At 40.6% G+C, this 18,367-nt stretch overlaps 2 protein-coding genes, 1 long non-coding RNA gene and 1 other non-coding gene across 7 annotated transcripts; 2 read left to right on the plus strand and 2 right to left on the minus strand.

Annotated features, from left to right (window-relative positions):
• The first annotated feature begins 209 nt into the window (after positions 1–209).
• On the plus strand, positions 210–280 carry Trnag-gcc (transfer RNA glycine (anticodon GCC)). Its single transcript has one exon. It is a non-coding gene; the product is annotated as a tRNA-Gly (tRNA).
• Positions 281–855: 575 nt separating this feature from the next.
• On the minus strand, positions 856–5,240 carry LOC145459460 (uncharacterized). Its single transcript, XM_080338094.1, has 8 exons — positions 4,820–5,240; positions 4,318–4,441; positions 4,097–4,252; positions 3,533–3,652; positions 2,901–2,976; positions 2,355–2,515; positions 1,868–2,031; positions 856–1,688 (listed from the first exon to the last, which is right to left on the minus strand). Exons 1-8 carry the CDS (start codon positions 4,990–4,992, stop codon positions 1,532–1,534), a joined length of 1,131 nt encoding a protein of 376 aa, XP_080194220.1. The 5' UTR covers positions 4,993–5,240; the 3' UTR covers positions 856–1,531.
• Positions 5,241–9,785: 4,545 nt separating this feature from the next.
• Positions 9,786–17,634, plus strand: LOC145459461 (uncharacterized). 4 transcript variants are annotated; one of them, XM_080338096.1, is made up of 6 exons: positions 9,786–11,179; positions 11,584–11,860; positions 12,614–12,826; positions 13,421–13,577; positions 14,459–14,538; positions 16,924–17,634. In XM_080338096.1, exons 3-6 carry the CDS (start codon positions 12,671–12,673, stop codon positions 17,188–17,190), a joined length of 660 nt encoding a protein of 219 aa, XP_080194222.1. In that variant the 5' UTR covers positions 9,786–11,179; positions 11,584–11,860; positions 12,614–12,670; the 3' UTR covers positions 17,191–17,634. The 4 variants fall into 4 exon arrangements, with proteins under 4 accessions (XP_080194222.1, XP_080194223.1, XP_080194224.1 ...); XM_080338097.1 differs by having other exon boundaries at positions 11,673–11,860; XM_080338098.1 differs by having other exon boundaries at positions 11,684–11,860.
• Positions 13,421–16,577, minus strand: LOC145459464 (uncharacterized). The gene is made up of 2 exons (XR_013921426.1): positions 15,844–16,577; positions 13,421–13,796 (listed from the first exon to the last, which is right to left on the minus strand). It is a non-coding gene; the product is annotated as an uncharacterized LOC145459464 (long non-coding RNA).
• Positions 17,635–18,367: the final 733 nt, after the last annotated feature.

The raw sequence follows: 18,367 nt of genomic DNA on the forward strand, positions 1-18,367 counted from the left end.
ACTTCAAGGCAATGCAGCTTATACGGAAAAATCACATCTAGATGTGGTACGGAAATTGCAGGAGCGCCGAGTCTTGAATTAACTGACTGCTATAAGACGGTATTCGCTTGCGATATTATTCTATATAGCTCAGTGATTCATAAATACATAAAATATGTGAGTACAGAGTTGTGAGAAAATGATATCCGCTGATGCTCCAACGTCATCGAGCATTGGTGGTTCAGTGGTAGAATTCTCGCCTGCCACGCGGGAGGCCCGGGTTCGATTCCAGGCCAATGCAATTTTTTTGTTGGTTTTATTGTGTTTCTGTGGAATTCGAAGTAGTTTTTGCATGTTATTGAGATCTAAAATTACGTAGTTCTGAGATTTACTTTTGAGCGAACGGCTTGGATATCACAGCTCTCTACCGCCAACAAACGGACACATATAGAATAGGTTCTGGGAGACACAGAACTTCAATATACAAATGAATAGTATATTCATATCCAAATGAATTCGAATATTTTCGGCTGACACTCGTCAGGCGTAAGCTTGAGCTAAAAATAATGGCACATTGAGCTCAAGCGCTCTTTTCGCCCAGATGATTCGAAATTTAACGCCTGGGACGCCGTATTTTGTGATACGATAGTCGATACACAATAAATGTTCATTCTAATTCTTCACTAGTTGCTGACCATTACCTCTGACGAGTGTCGTCAGCCGAAACTATTCGGGTTCATTTCCGGAATATACTATTCAATTACGTATAGAATACAATGTCCTCCAGCCAAGGAAATGCTTTTGCTTATACTTACAGATAGGCGATGGCAAATATAGTGCTACTGATTGAAATTAGAAATCTATAAAATCACGTAGTCAGTTGCAAAAATACGATTGTATTGCATAACGCGGATGCAGTGAGGAAAGATTGTCCAAATGGAATATTTCGATGATGACTATAGCGAATCCGAAAAGTATATGATCAAAGGTCGTTTAGAATGATATGGTGTTGGATTGTTGACTAAATTGAGAAACCATTTTCTCGTGGACATCGGCAAAAAATATGCAACGATAGAAAGGCAGTGACACCACACTAAATTCAATCTTATCAGTTAACATATAAATGATGTAAATGATTTGATAATGTCTGGTCAAGTATTCGGATCGGAGATTATAAAGAAAGCGCGTTTCCGTTCTCTGAGATCACCAAAGTGCTCTCGAAGACAGTAACATAACATATAATTCTACCCGTTACATATAGTACTGATGCATATTATTTATCGCACGTTGCGACACATTTCCTTTTGCGGGCAGACATGCGAGTAACTCTCAGACCAGAAATCTTACAAGGAAATCGGCCGCTCACCGTAACTGAGACTGTATGTCATGAACATTGAACAATGAACAGGTATGGTAATTGCGATGCAGGAGCCAAGTTTAACTGACTCGACCTGGTTCGACGTTTCAGTAAAATATCAAGATGCACAGTCAACAGTCTGTGCCCAACTCGAAGCGAACGAAGCTGCATTTTTGTCAACCATGCAAAAAAATTTCAAACAGCTTTTTCCTCGTCCACGTTTCCATTTTCTCTTTCAATCCCGAGGGTTACAGTCGGCATGTCCTTGCTTTTGTGTATTGGGGAAGACTTCGGACTTTTCGATGACGATCCGGAGTAGACGTAAACCATGTGTAGAATCGGTGCAAGAGTGCTGAGACCAAACTTTCGATGTTAGCAAGTTAGCTATCACAACTATCTCCGTTTGTCAATGTCACAGTTACACAGTATATATATAACATCTGATAACATGTTCATGGGAGTCCCGGATCCATACTGAACACAAGTTTAACATAATGTGCAACAATTGTTGAAATTCTCCCATCCCCTTACCTGAAAAGAGCCGACGATGACACAAGTATGTTCAAAGTAAGGTCACAATCGGCGACCCGCGACATGGCCCAAGCGCGATAAACTTGCAAGGGTACGCAGCATGCGAGGAAGAGCAGATACAACAACCCCGCTTCCTTCATTTCGCGCAATTGTCCCAGTTTTATCTGTATGTGGAAGTGAGACGGAACATTGAACGTGGGTGGATTGAAGTCGAATATAGTTTGAAAAAAGGTACAAATTCAACGGAACTTAAACACTATTTGCAATCAAAGGGGTAGAAAAAGCGTCATCCACAGGATCCACAAAAATAGAAGCACTTTGGGGGGAGGTCTTCAGCGTCATGAATGTCTATCCGTTTCAGAATTATTGTAAATATTAACATATTCGCGAACACTAGTGAACTCTCGAAAGCTTACGACCAAGCATATCGCTATACCCCGAATTTGAGGGCGGTTGGTTCAAAGTCAATTTTTGTTAGTAAACTAACCTTTACATTTACGTCGGCGGAGTTATCCCTACTTCCTCGAAACGCGGCTACAATGCACACGAAAATGATCAGAGTCGGAAGAAGTGTCCCAAGTATGGCAGGCACCATATGGTATATTTCCAAATTTAGCGCTCGCAGGCTGGAGTCGCCTTCCAGGACACCTGAGAGAGAATCATAAAAAGATACATATGAACAATTACCAAAAATACATATCAGTCCTCGAACTACACCTATCATCGACTTGAGTTATACTAGGAGAAAATTGTATTCTCACTTTTTATGCGAATATTCCGGCAGCGTATCAGTGATTGTTATGCATTTTCGACATCTTTGCTAACCGCCACCATGCTTTGGACCACGCCCGTTATTACTTTCTATGCTTTCTAAATTTCCATGGTACCGCCCGTGAATGGAGCATAGAATATATTGTAATTTATAATTATTGGAGTCATTCAGGTCCAAAGTTCGCACTGAGACCAAGTTCATATCTCATTATTACCGTCCGGTTAATAGAGACCGCAAATATATTAGCAACCTCCACAGTACCTGATAACGATTTATTGTCGATTAAAGTGACTGCCGCAATCGGTGCCGCTATCAGCCATAGGATGAATGGTATCACCTGTAATATGATGGAGTCTTAGCGCAGTCAGAAACTCTTTTATTGCAGTGGTTCACAAACTGGGCGGCGCGCCCCCTTGGAGGGCGTGAAAGCATCTGAAGGGGGAACCAAGCTGCAGTCAACTGGAAACAGATAAAGCACAGTGGCCTACCCCCTACGATTGCTGTGGGTGAAACTTTTATCTGAACTCAATTAGAGAGTTCTATTGCGAAATTCTAACCCTGTATAGTACCACCCAGCCCTAAATTTTACAAGTGTAAACGAAAACCATACTAGAAACCACAATGCGAAAACAATACGCATATTGTTGATACGTACGTGATAGAATGCATCAATTTATAATCAGTTGAGCCTTTGTAGCAAAATGGCCAAACTCATGAGCAATTATTTTAAGGAGCCGCAATCAAAGGCTCAATGAGCCGCAGTTTCCCCACCCCTGGTATATATAATCACTGCTTATATTTAGTATTTATTTGAAAGCTAGAGTTTCCACCACATTGTCTTCCCATTGAGTCAATTAGGATGACAAATTCAATGGGAGGCCGAGAACATTTACCTTACTGCAGCCGCTTGGTGTAGATTTCCCAGTCAGAAGATTCTTGCATCTCGTTGCCGCAAGGTGAGTCAACTGGAACGCTACGGCCACTTGCGATAAACACGTGATGAACGACAAGGCCTGTTCATGAAACAAAACCATGCTATCAAATTCCATACTACACTTCTCGTATAAAATCCAACTTCATGAGGTGACATGCATACGCATCAGCATCGATGAAGTATCGATAGAATGGTTATGTATTTATAGTGATCGACATCGCAAAATAGCCTATATGGATAACTTCAGGCGTTCGGATTCACCAAATTCGGTACAACCGAGAGGTTTGACCTTACCTACATCTATCCATCATCTATCTATCAGGGATTACAATGTGGACGAATGCGTTTAAAAACTGAGAAAGGTCAGGTTCGTCAAACATTGTTAAGTCACAGTATCTGTGATGTTGCAACAGAATATTTCTGCTGTCCGCCATGCGAACAGTACCTTTTCCCGTCATGAAACACTGGTAATCTATGTATGTATGTAAATCTTACAGAATACCCAGTGCAATTCTCAGCTTACCTTGCTAGCGGTACCATGAAACTGCCAGTCGTCATGCCATCTAGCCACGACCGTAAAAGGAATAAACAGAATCGAACCGAAGCTTGCTACGAAAAGGTGAACGAAGGAGTACCGATGTTTTGATATCCGTGACGATATGTGATAGTAGGCGCAGCCCTGTGATATATTGAGCAAATATATTCGCCAGCCTGTTCGCTTACTTTATGTGCGTATCAGTTTACCACAACATTTGTTATGCATCCTGTGCTAAACAACACAATCAGGAGAATGAAGAGGTAACCAGGACAGTCACGGCACCTTCGAGTCACGGCAACCAGTTGCTGCATCGTAGTCTCTGGTGATGCTCTGTGAAATATGATGAAACAACGTTAGTATAGAATACTACTTAAAAAGCAATACATATAAGCCTACACCTGTGGTTTACAAGATTTTTAAGGTGCGACTAAAATCTGAGTGTTATAACACTCTCACTATCAATGTTAACATTCGATAGTCTCACGACTAGTGTATTAAGGCTCGCACATCGAAGTAGTGCATTTTCCTGTTATAAAGTAATGGATAGGTAACCACCGAAACAAGTTGAACACCTCTATAACGCGGTTGAGTTGGTTTATTTCAGGGATATCTAGAAACTTCTAGCTATTCTAACTCAAGTTATTCTAACTTCTAGTTTCTAGATATCCCTGGTTTATTTATACTTTAACTTTTTGGGTGTATCTCTACCTTGTCTGTAAGCCATCTTCGGTAGTGACGATTGTGGCGCTATTTCTTCTTTCCTCGTCTTCCCGAAGCAATTTCTTGAAATCTACATCGGGAATGCCATACGGCAGCGGTCCATCAAATAAATTGATATGATCATGGTTCAACGGCATCAGTGTGATTCCAGATATATCCATATCTTATCAATTAATTTGGTAAGGTAATCTGTGACCGATTGATAAGAAGAACGTCTTTTAGATGTGGATTCCCCGCTAGTCATGCCGACGCAGTCCTCACCGTCACTATAGCCTGATAAGGTATTCGAGTAATGCACAATATATACACGTAACCTCGTGAGTATCCGACTCTATGCCTACTCATAATGAATCTTCACTATTATATGATCACAAAGGAAATACGAAAATTACAACTGACAGTAACTAACAGGGAATGAAGTAGCCTATACTCGGGCACAAGGGCGTATTTTACCTAACGGACATATTGGATCTCTATACACAAAAGCGTAGACGCATCGGGGAATGACAGAAAATATTAACAATAAAGTCATGCACATTTCTAGTGAGCAACGTTCAAATCAAATCCAAAACGCAAATTTTCGAACTCCATCTGCCCATGCCTATCATTCTCAAAGAACCCAATCATTAATCATTCTTCCTTCCTACTATAGTTATAGTGGGCGATTACTTCAATTTAATCAATGATTATTATCTAATAAGGTTCATGAGAGCTTGAGCATATTGGGTTATGAAGCAATTAGCCTACTCCACTGCGCAAAATTGAAAATTATGGACCACGCCGCAATAGTGTTTCACCAAATGTTTCTCTTTCTTCGGACAAATGTATCCATTTACATAAAATAGGCTATTTGAGATCGAGTCGACTGTCGACCGTGATTTGGTATGCAGGTGTGACTCGCATTCTATGTCAAAGGACGTACTCATTGCTCCATTGTTCATGGTCAGGGTCACATTGGGTTGTTTTTAAAATGTATATGCGATTGATCACATCCATAGTGGCATACATCGATTAAAGTCCCCTCGGAGATATGAACATTGAACACTGAACAGTGAACAGTGACTACAGGCCTGCATAATTCAGGGCATGTTGCCTATTGTCCAAACACTAATGTAGAGAATTAAGTTTGCAAATGATAGAATAAATCTATCAACGTACTGACAGAGTAATCGTCACGCGAAATTACTTACTTGCCTAGATTAGAACATTATAATCCATACCATATAATGCTATATTAACCCTGCCTCGTCTTTTAAACTTGGCTTAGCAAGCATCATTACACCCGTTCTGCCGCTACATGATCTAAAATTACCGGAATATTTTGCAATACGCCATGTCTACAATTCGTTGCATCTGATATTTCACTGTCGCTTTTCATGTCGGTCTCAATATCATAATCTCACAATGCGATACACTTTTTGGTGAATTGTTTTTCGATTACTGCCGACTGTTGGAAGGCGAAAGTAAGCTGCAAAAGGTAATCCATTGCTCCGAGACTTCCTGTATGAAGGCGTCTTGCTAACGAAGTCTGCAATGTGCATATTGGTTATATCGAGTTAGAACTCAAGTTAGATAATGGCAACTCTTATATACGCAGGGAATTATTTTTTCTTCAGATTCGAAAGTCAACCGCTCACCTCCGCTGTCAACACAGCTATCCTTTGTTTCTCTTATCCTATTTATGCACATTGCACATCCAACATAGTTCTGGTTAGGTTTATCGATAGGTGTAGCTCGCCTGAAGTCATCACTTTCAATGGAATTATATGGAATAACACTTTGCAAAAATCAACCCAAATCGTTCAATGGATGATGCATTTCCTTGAAATCCTTGTATCGCGGAATCAATGAAACAAAACGTTCCCTGAGTCATCCCAGAGAAAGGTGCTTCAAGTAGCGTTCTGAGGTGCATTTCATTGATAGACTGTATACAATTACATATAGGCTTGAATATAGCAAGATTATACAGTATACAGTATACAATATATCCCAGCCTTCTTCAGGACTTCACTTTCAAATGCCAACTTGATGAAATTTGATGGCGAGCAGTGCCAATACCGACAGGAAAAGGGGGAATTCCCCGAAACCCTAAGGAAGTTATAGTTTTCGTGAGTATCAAATGTAGCGCATGCAGTGAATCTATACTTGTAATTGTACTTTCACAACCTTTAAATTCCCTTTCGTCCTTGAACACTCTAAAAGAAGCATGAGCAACGAAACGTTTCTTTCTAATCACCCACTTCTCGGAACGCTCAGCTTTCACGACTTAAGTTAGTTTGTAGGCTACTTCGTATCTGTTAAGCTGGGACTTCGGAACAGCTACGCCACTCTAAATTCATTGAATCAGCTCTAAAGCTGTTATTGACCGTTAAAACGAATGGTTAGACCTCATAATACGAATTTAAAAAAACTACGCAGTCGGAAACTTCATATATCAGGCTATAGCAACATAGTCGTGATCATCTAACTTCGCGCCAATATGATATCTCGGTTACTTCAATTATGTTCTATATGCGCAGATTGCGCACAGAAGCACTCTTCGAATTTGTTAATTTGCCTTTCCATGTCTTGAGTCATTCCTCGCTGTAAAATGCGCCAATGCATGTATCATACCATTTTTCAGTTGCTTCGTGCTAGTGTCACGATGCTTCGCCTGTAGGCTAAGCAATAAGCATACAGCCTATTCTTTTAAAGTCTAAGGATATCAATTGTGAGATATTTGTTTCTGGTCAAAGTATTGCAGCAGCCATGCAGCGCATTAGATTATTGCGACAGCGCCCAAGACCCACCATCTAGATATTAAATGCGGTTAAGCATCAACTGCGATAGGCTCGAAATGCTAACTACTAGCATACAGATGGGTGTGCAGATGTGCCTGTGCATACTGTGCAACATCTCTGAAAAGCGGGCCAGATATGAATAACTACAATGCAACCGCGGCTGCACATGAGATTTCTTTTAGTTGCACGGCCCACATCTCATTAAAATTCGGTAACGATCGTGGCAAGGATTTCTCGATAAACTGCGATATATGACTCCATTGCTCAAGGAAAATCGCGCGAAGCACGAAAACTCTTTCCAAGTTATATAATAAGTTTCATCGAGAATTTATGTATAATTTAGTGTATTTCGGCCCATTTGAGCATATCCCAAATGTATCACAATATACTAAATTATAGAAACCAATATTCTGGGCCACGCACCAATCAAAAGTAGCACTTTTTCGCGGGTCTCAAAATTCTTCGCTGCGGTGGGCCGCACGTGTGAGTCATTTGTGAAGAAAGAGCAGTGGTCAATTAATGTTTATGTCGCATGTTGGCCGTGCTAGTGCCGGATATGGTATATTGCACATGAAACAACCAGACATAGGGTGATTACTTCGTGAATGTGATCGATTGCGATCACGATTACTTCTGAATGACGCGATTACGATTACGATTACAGCAAAATCAGGAAGTAGTCGATTACGATTACGATTACATTGAAAAAGTAATCACGATTACTCTCGATTAGATTTATTTTGCATCTTAAATGTTATATTGGAAGACAATATATTTTGCGCTGAAGGGCCTAATGAGATGACAACTTTCTCCAATAAATGATGGGACATTTATTTGTTACGTCATAAAGTAGCCATTGCCCATTTTATAGAGGACGATTCATCACACCCAACGATTTGCATTCTTGCTAGATCCACAACTGCCGCACCCCAAATTTTCTAATAGGGTGGGGAGCGAGCTAGAAGGGACTCAAAAGTATTTCGTAAACCAACACAAATTGTAGACTATTTTCGAGAGATTTCATGAACTTGAAAATTGTCTACGAGCATCGCGATTTAAATATCTCTATATAGCTTGATTTTGAAATACATACGTCTACTCCTCAAGAAAAAAGCATGCATAATTTATAGTAACAGGCATTTAGGTGCCAGTCAATACCGCACCACGACACACCAAAAGACGTATGCAGTTTCGGCCAACATGCGAATCCACGAAGTGTGCTACTAATGAGAGACATAGGCCGAAACCTGACGTATGTGTCCATTGTCAAGAGCCGCGCTGGGTGGGCGTGACTAAGAGTCGGGTCCTTCCAATTCGACCCCACAATGCAAATTTCACCAGGGCACCCACAGATCATTAAATACATGACAATTTGTGTGTGCGTCTCACGCAACTATTTCTTTTAGTCTGCTACGTTTGGGCCACTACAATATCTCTTGATTATATAACAGACCGGCGGTCACGAATTACCAACATATACCCTAAATTAATTACTACAAGATACCAGATCCAGACGATATAATTATATGAATTACGTGCCCCCAGCTCTTCAGGTAAATCTGACAGCCGTGGGCTGATAGAGGATTGAAAATGAATCGTAATATAATCCAATTACCAATATTATTGACGAAATTAAATCTTCAACTTGAAAATTTACCACCCTATGGGGGCCCAAAGCCAGCGTTTGGAGAGGGGGACGATTTGCTGTTTTGTTCCTGATTCTAGCTACAAGCCACGCTAACCTTGAATATATAAGCCGATAGCGATGGCGACAGGTCCAAATGTTGAGTAAAGAATTATGAAATAACGATTGGCGCCCATTTCAAGTAGAATCATATGAGAATAAGAGAAAGTGAACATGAAATTCTGCCTTCAACTTAATAAGATAACGTAATGCTAGCGGCCATTACGAGAAACGGCTCAGTTATGATATCTATCAGCAGCTGTTGAGTTTCAATGCGTCGTCGTGGAAACCGTAATGTTATATTTGACGAGTAGGCCTACAAATTTCAAACCTTTGTCCGGTGTACGTTCGTACTACATGGACCTACTGCCCGCCAAGCAGCAACGGTCAAACTGCGTTTAACTAAGCATAACCAAACATCACTACAAAAGTTACTTTTAACTAGGCAGAGTGGTGATTAATTATCCTGCTGCGAGGTACACTGTAAAAAATATCCTCGGTAAATCCCGACCTTAGGCTCGGATATGACTCGATTCAACCCGTTTCCTAGTTTTTTCCCCAAAACGTCGACTCGTTTTCAGTGCATTCCGAGTCACGCGAGATGTCAACCGCATGCGAGGTTGGAAATTACCGAGGATACCATTACCGAAGCTGGAACCTTACCGAGAATGGTCATTACCGAGAATAGACACAACCCAGAATGGACATTACCGAGAATACCATTACCGAGAATGGACACTACCGAGAATATACATTACCGAGAATGGTCATTACCGAGAATAAACCACCGAAAATGGACATTACCGAGAATGTACCCTACCGAGAATTACCGAGAATAATCATTACCGAGAATGGACAGCATCGAGAATGAACATTACAGAGAATGAACAATGTCAAGAATCCAACTTACTAGGACGGATGTTGCCGAGATTAATACCTGAGAATCGACACCGAACGTGACAACGCCGTGATAAATATATACATGTCCTGTACCTATGAGTAACATGCCCGCATGGCATATATTGCATTCTCGGTAATGTCCATTCTTGAGGATGGATCAACATCAAAAAGAACTGTGACATCGGGCACTCTGGGCCGAGGTGGATGCTAGAGTGAAGGATCGCTGCTGATGCGTGTCATTCAACATCCTCCTATCTGTTCGTTACATTGCATTGTGTCTTATCGCATTGTGCATTGTGCGTAACAGTCTTTGTCAAAACATTTTGTAGTGGAAAATTCCATTGTAAAATCGGGAGTTGAGATTACATCATCGCGCTTTCGGGCGATCATGATAGCTGATTATTCAGTACAGAGCAAGAATGGGCAATTATTTCCATCCGCGCTAAACGATGTCAAACATGTTACATTTTGAACTGCCTTGTAACCCGTATTCGCGTTTGTCTAATGCGTAATGCGTAGCCTAATGTGACATTGCAACAAAGAAGGTTTGGTGACTTTAATTGTCGCGGCATATTAGTATGTGATTATTTGTTCTGCGATCTCAAAATCACAATGCACGTTCAATTTTAACGCGCCTTCAATTTTAACGCGCCTAAGCCCACTAACTATGACACAGTAGATTCAGTTTTGTGGCCACCAATGCCCGCGCTTTCAATTTTATTTCACTTGGCATAATGAATGGAGTGCTGTGTAGCAAGCGCTTAATATAGCAACGAACACTCGAACAGGCACGAAGCTCCATCATTTCCGTCTCGCTTCAGCAGGCATGACAAAGTTTCCGCGACTATTTGCTATTATATATCGACCCGAGAGAGGTCTTTTGAGGTCAAGAATTTGCCGCGCGAGTAGATGCGCGTACCAAGCATTTCGCCAGGAGTTAACGAACAGAGTGCGGTTTCACGCCGACAGACGGCCATGAATTGGGTATGTTCTTAGAAATTATATGGCAATGGAAATGAAACATATGGTAGGCAGGGGATTTATGTTGTAAATGAGGCTGATGATGGATCAATATTTTGTCGTGTGGAATATATTCTATATTTCAATGAACAGTGGCACTTGTGTGGTGGCCGTTGCTGAAGTCGAGATTTGTACGACATTTACACTGCTATGCTGTGGAGGAAACCGGTTCTGTTTACGTTTTTCAGCCCGGGGAAATATTTTAGCAAAGGCCCCATGATGCATACTTTATTGGCTGCATCAACAAATATGTTTCAAGTTTGAAGCCTAAAGATAATTGAGCTCATACAGTGTTGATTGAAAAATATTGATTGACACAAGTTTTGTGCAATTTTCATTATTTTGATTATGACCATTGTATTTTACAGATACACACTACAGCTGGTTATCAAATTACCACTGTGATTGTTGTACAGTTGAATATGAAACTGCTGATTAGTTATGGTGATATTAGAAGAGTGATCACAGTTAATCACCAATCTGCGGTTCCTGATGTTGTGAGAAATGTATTTCGTAATGAAATTGGGGACAATCAATTCGAAATGGAATATTATGACAAGACATTTGATTCGTTCGTCGAACTTTATAACATGTCGGCAATTGTAGATGGACTAACGTTGCGGCTGATTTTGAGCACCAGTGGCGGTAAGTGAAATGCAGGATCAGTAGGCTCATTCACAAGAGAGATGAATATTTACCTACTCATATATTTCTTGCAATAAATTAGATTAGAATTAGATTACTGACATTTCGCTATAATTTTGTGAAATTACGCAACTATAATTATCTACCGTAGTTCTTCAAGTCTGATCTGATGTGCCTTGGCGAAATAGATTCAACCCTCATCGAGTCTATTTTTATTGGTGCAGAGGGAACCTCTCCAAAAACCAACAACTCTGTTGTTGAACGTTTGTTACCTGTATAACGGGTGAGAGGGAGAACATTAAGGATATTGATATTTAGCACAAGAGAATAGCATATTTTGAAACAACAACATTAATAATAACTGAAATCAATTTAAACATTTCAAAAACTACCTGGCATTTCTCCAAAATTTCAAATCAGATAGCATGCACCATAGTATGACCTCCGGGGCGTGTGTTGGTTGGTGACATGGTCTATAACGCACAGTGTCACGTGAATTTTTCAACGAAGGGGTTCCAAAACTTTTTATAGTCCCGATCTCAAACTTTTATTGGTAAATGTTCCGCGACCCGCCTCCGCAGATTATTAAAGAAAGTGGTCTGCACCTTCTCCCAAACCTACTCTTGGCGTATGCGAGAGTCTATTGACTATTCGCGCAGTAATAGCAAGTACGCAATTATAAACTCGTCAAAATTTGACGATGAAAAGTAACCTCTGACCATCTCTGATTAGAAATTTTTTTTTTTCTTGTAGATTCCAACCGTATACCCTCCGGAGGATGACAGTAGCATCGAAGCGCATTAAAATGAGATGAAGACTGAGTGGAAAAGAAGCCGGAACGCTGATAAAAACACAATCTTGGATAGGATGAAAAGAACCTTCAAAGATCGTCGACATAACGTTAGCAAAGGGACATCAACAAAGAGTCTGTTGTGTGCGTACCCAGTTCTGGCAGGTGCATATTGGGTAGGTATAACGTATTGGTTTCAGGCACGATTTATAAGCCCTGTGTGCATACATACGAAACGCACAAGAATGAATTACACTAAACTAGTGGTTCTCAACCTGGGGGGCGTGAAAGCTTCTGAAGGGGGGCGCGAAGAAGCGGTCAACTACAAAAATTTGCGCTTTGCGCGATTTACCTCCAATTCAGGCTTGTTTCTCTATATATAGGCCGAATTTCATATTTTTGAATTCTCTCGTCAACGGTCATAACGTTCCATGCCATCAAACAATCTGTTGGGGTTGCTAGCATCCCCGTTGGATTTTTTGATACGACGATAAGGGGGCGCGAAATTTTTCACTATCATAAAGGGGGCGTGACTGAAAAAAGGTTGAGAACCACTGCACTAAACGCTATGATATATATTTTTCATAAGTGTATAATATTCTCTATGTATTAGTAGAGCATTAATACATAGTTATGACCAGTACGTCACCGGACTTGCACGTCAATTTAAACTACTGATGAAATTGAAGGCCCCCGCAGCAAAATTATACTATACTAACCACCCATGGCATGGTAACTATGCTATGAAGTCAATATTTCCCATTGTTCAGATTTTGGAAGAAATGAAAATGATTTGTCAGAAACAAGACTGTTCCGACGATACTTACTCTGTCGACCTGACGTCAAAGATTTTTGGGAAGAGTTATAGCTCAGCATCAAGATTCATACTAGCGCTGGATAGTCCTTGGGAAATCACGAAGTTAAAGCGTAAGTAATGTTTTTATCCTTTCACAGGTTGCCCAACACAGCGACACAATGAAAAACCACAGATCAGTATGCCACACTTTGGCATGTGGTTTCACAACTCAAAAACTCACCCTAACCCCTAACATAATCCTGAAATTAACTCTTGTATATATCTTAACCCCAAACCTATTCCAAACTAGATCCTCATTCTAAACCTTACGCAGTCGTAAACCCAAATTTCTGCAGCTGACTAGATGGTCCCTAAGGAACCGTATCGCTGCAACATGTATTTTGTTTTTGAATGTAATTTTTTGCTCAATAAAAACTGTCTCTCCGTCTCTCTTCACCCACATTCTCAAGTGTCGCATGCCCAATTGTCGTACGCTCATTGCGTAGGGCTGAGCAAAATCGAGTGCGTGATGGATTCAATTCTAAGTCACTTATCAGGCTTCCAGTCGAATATTCGAGTATCACAATGGTATTTTCCAGCCGTACATATTTAATTGCACTTTGTGGCGATGCTGTGGGTTGATCATGACTTCAGAAATAGGATATTTCTAGTATTGTGGCTTATACGACCAATCGTGATTTCACGGTTTCCGCAGTGGAAAATACTATCTGAGCTATACGTCTCTCTCTTTGATAAATTTACTAGCAGTTAAAAGGAGTGTATAATTACAATACTCGAAACAATCGTTTTTCACTACTCGACTCGAATCACTACAATTTATGCTGGATTCGTATTCGAGTACTCGAATTATTGTGCCCTACGCATGTGTCAACGTACCCCTTTTACTTGATAAACCGCCAAAGTTCGAACTTTCGCTGACTACGTTATTTGTTATTTCGGGAATCATTTTCTGTCCTTTTATGCTTCATCTGAGTTGGCACTTCGTTTTCAGGTACTCAAAAACTGGACTGGATGGTTTACATCACAACCATCTTCAAAGAAAATTATGACAACTTCCTGATTGTGGACAAGGTGTGTTGATCATTGGTATTCCTCAAACTGCAGCTAAACATTTCCATCCATTCATTACATATTTTGTACATTTAAAATGGCCTCTGTCAGTATTGTTTTCACATTTGCGCACGTGCGCAGCTTAGAGGGAACATTGGTTATAATTAATTAATTAAATATAATTTACATAATGTTCCAGCCTCTGCCTACCCGCCCACATTATAAATCACTGATCCACAAACCTCACACTCATTTAAACCAGTGGTTCCCAACCTTTTTCGGCGTGAGGGCCAAATTTAGAATTTCAGAGTACGGCCGGGGCCGCACGAATACCAGGGCAATGAAAGGAACCCAAAATTGTCACCAAAATATGGAAATTGGCATTGTTCCGATCATTCGCTTGACGCCATTGGCCATTATGTTGCTGCGCTCCCGTTGTTCAGAACAATCAACCTTTGCTGGCTATTTCGGAGTAGTTTTATTGCCCTGGCGAGATTTCAATTCGTATTTTTGGAATCAGTGCGACATTTGCTTTCGATAAACACCGACATATCGAATTATTCGGACGCTTGGGTCGCGAGCTATAGGAGTAGGACTACCAATTATGCTGCTTTTTGTCGGCTAAATAAGCAGTACGCATCTCGGCGTATTCAATCGTGAGTCACTTGTTGCACATCTATCCTTAAATTAGTTATCAATACCCAAACAGCACTTCGTCAGGCCCCCCAGAACACTTAGGTCTTGGGCTCCCATAGGGTCATAAACCGACCCCCGTGCCGTTGTTCGCTTCTGCCACGAAATCAGGATCCCCGTTTAGTGAGCCAGCGCGGAGCGGGAAAATTTTCGATAATTCAAAATAAAATAGGTCAATAAGATCGGGAATTGCATATATATTGCTCTGCTCACGTAATCAGATTTACCGATAGAGCTGAGTGAGGGGTCTTGGAAACTGTAGGGCCCGTAAATAATAATTAAACATATTCGGACGGGCGGAGCCGTTGGTACGACTTCGTTACGTGATGTTATTTTTTATTTCGTGACCTCCAGTCTGCTGTATCAAAAAATATAGAATCGCCCAAACGTACTAAACTAAAAGATGCAAACTATTTCAAATTGGTAGTTCTTCACTGGCATATAATTCTTCCCTTCAATTATACCTATATGTATTTTGAATATACATAACGAAGTTTTCGGTCAGCGTAAGGGCAGTTCTTTTCGGCCATGGTTTTCTCGCTGCCGATCGTTCTGGCACACTTATTGGAGTCGCATGTTACATGGCCTAAAACTTTATATGTCTTCGTGCGGCGTGGCGCGGTAATGGCTAACGCCGATATGCCCACTTCTATAAATCTTGCGTATTTTATCTTGGTCGAAGAGTACCCAATAAGTAAGGTACTTGGAAAGTTGAAATCGCGCGCAGCGCGAAAAATCTTTGAAAAAGTTGCATAAAATTTCATAAAATACTCTATAATTTATGCTGATTCCCTAAATAATTTTGGGCCCCCTTCGAGCTCGCTCCCCCAATTCAGGGGCTTGGGGTGCGGCAGTTACGGTCCTGTCAATATCTCTAACTATACTTATATCTATAGGTACTGCCCGTTCAACTGGAAAGTTCGGGCACATTGCAATGGAACAGCAGTGACGTATTCTTAGCAGTCTACTCACAACTAGGGCTGGGCAAAATCGAGTACCTAAGTGATTCGATTCTGAATCACGTAATATGCTTCGAGTCGAGTCGAGTAATCGAGTATCACCCATAATGACGTCATAACGGAATGTAATACATTAAAGTTCAAATATGCACCGTTTATGCCACCGCAAAGAATATATTGCCTGTTATCCATCTCATAAATGATACTTTGGTATTTTTCAGACCATACCGATTTCATTCCACTTGGTGACAATGTTGTGGGATAATCATGTCTTCCGAAATGTGCTATGTCCAGTAACCTTCGTAGCTTTGTACTATATTTTTCGTTTGCTACGATACCGCCAATCAGGGTTTCAAGGCCTCAACAGTGAAAATTGGTATCGATACTATAAATCTCGTTGATGAGGTAACTTTCATTGGCGAGAAGCGTATTATCTTACTACTCGAAAAATCGTCGTTTACTACTCGACTCGAATCATTAAAATTAATACTCGATTCAGATTCGAGTACTCGAATCATTATGCCCAGCCCTACTCACAACTTGCGTGCAACCCTAATTGAAAACTCCAGACTCCAAGCCAAGCAAGAGCATTTTATAAATATAATTTTTTTTCATAGATCGATTTCTCAATATTTTGTGGGGGCCGCAAGGAGGCTAGTTGGGGGCCGCATGCGGCCCTCAGGGCTGCGGTTGGGAATCACTGATTTAAACTATTCCATGGATACTGGATATTAGCAACGTTTATATTTCGTAGGAACCGAAGAATGTCTACCCGACCATCGCATTCAATTCTGAGACGGAAAAGTGGACGATTCATTTCGATGGAGAAGTTGTGAAAGGTTTATTTGGTTTTCACCATGCTCTAGCATGCCTGATAGCTATTTATTGGGTTTTCAATGTGAAGTTTGCTCCTTCATCATCAAACTCCTTGAACTTTATCGCAACTTTTCTCGCCGAGCTTCCAAACGTCAAGCCAACTAATGCTGTTCGTAACAAGATAAACATGATATTCGATGAATAATGGTCGTATTATGATTTGTGGCGGTCCTGTTTTTGCCATCTTTGATGACTGCCAGCAGTAATAACTTGTGTTGTGACGCTTAGCATTGGTTTTTTAATTAATCGGTGCTACTCTATAGTCGTCCTTGTCGATATTAATTCGCAAAAAATTTGTAATGATCGTGGCCCAAAATTTGGTCTTTTGATTATATTTTTGGATTGCTTAACGCATTGGCAACCAATTGGCCTAAACCTTATAAGCACCATTGCTCAGTTGTTAGCACCAGCACATAGCGTGCTCATTACACAATAAAATCTTCAACTTGAACAACAAACATATGATGTTTGTTTACCTGTAATAATTACGCTTCATTATGAATTTGTGACCCTGCAGGTTTCCAATATTGTTCATTGTACTTTCATGGAACATTGCTTGATTTGCTGCATACACTGTTCTTAAACTGCAGACTGACTACTGATTTTGTGTGTTTAAGGTGAAAGGTCAATGACAATTATTTGTCAGGCTCGGTTTCTTGCAATCCTAGTCAGTCAGCACAGTTATGATTTGGGTGAGGTGAAAGGTCAATGAAAATATAGGTGAAAGGTCAATGAAAATTATCAGACTCGGTTTTTTCCAATCCGAGTCAGGGAGAACTAGGGATTTACCGACTTTTAATAAGGTCGGAAAGTAGTTTCCCGGGTCACAACTCTGGGAATTTTGTTCCTAACCTAATGTCGGGATTTACCGAGGATATTTTTTACAGTGTAGTGGCGTCTGGAATGTATTGATAACCTGATATACAGCACGGTGAGTGTTCTTACAATCATACTAATGTACATCGAATATCTATTCACTATGTGTGGATAGCTGGCTACTTCTTGCTGCTTACGCAATGACGAGCAAAGGTAATAGGCCACTTCTGACGTAGTAATGAGCAGTGGCATTTGAAAATCTGACATTTGTGCTATCACTATGAGTATAATTCTTGTTCACGAACGTTCAGTTCATGTCATAGTCCTGTACAAATAAAAAGTAATCGATCTTTAACAAACAAATCGATTAAATATGCACTCTAAATTTCATTGGCGTTTATGAGACGGAAAACAAAACGCCAAAAGTGAGTCGATTTTTACCGCCTGATTGCGTTTCGTATTGCGTGTCACGCTTTTTTGCGTTTTAGGTAACGCTGTCGTGTTGA

Source organism: Botryllus schlosseri, chromosome 16 (assembly GCF_051294905.1).
Source record: "Botryllus schlosseri isolate E-star chromosome 16, Bs_hap1, whole genome shotgun sequence".
Lineage (NCBI taxonomy): Eukaryota > Metazoa > Chordata > Ascidiacea > Stolidobranchia > Styelidae > Botryllus > Botryllus schlosseri.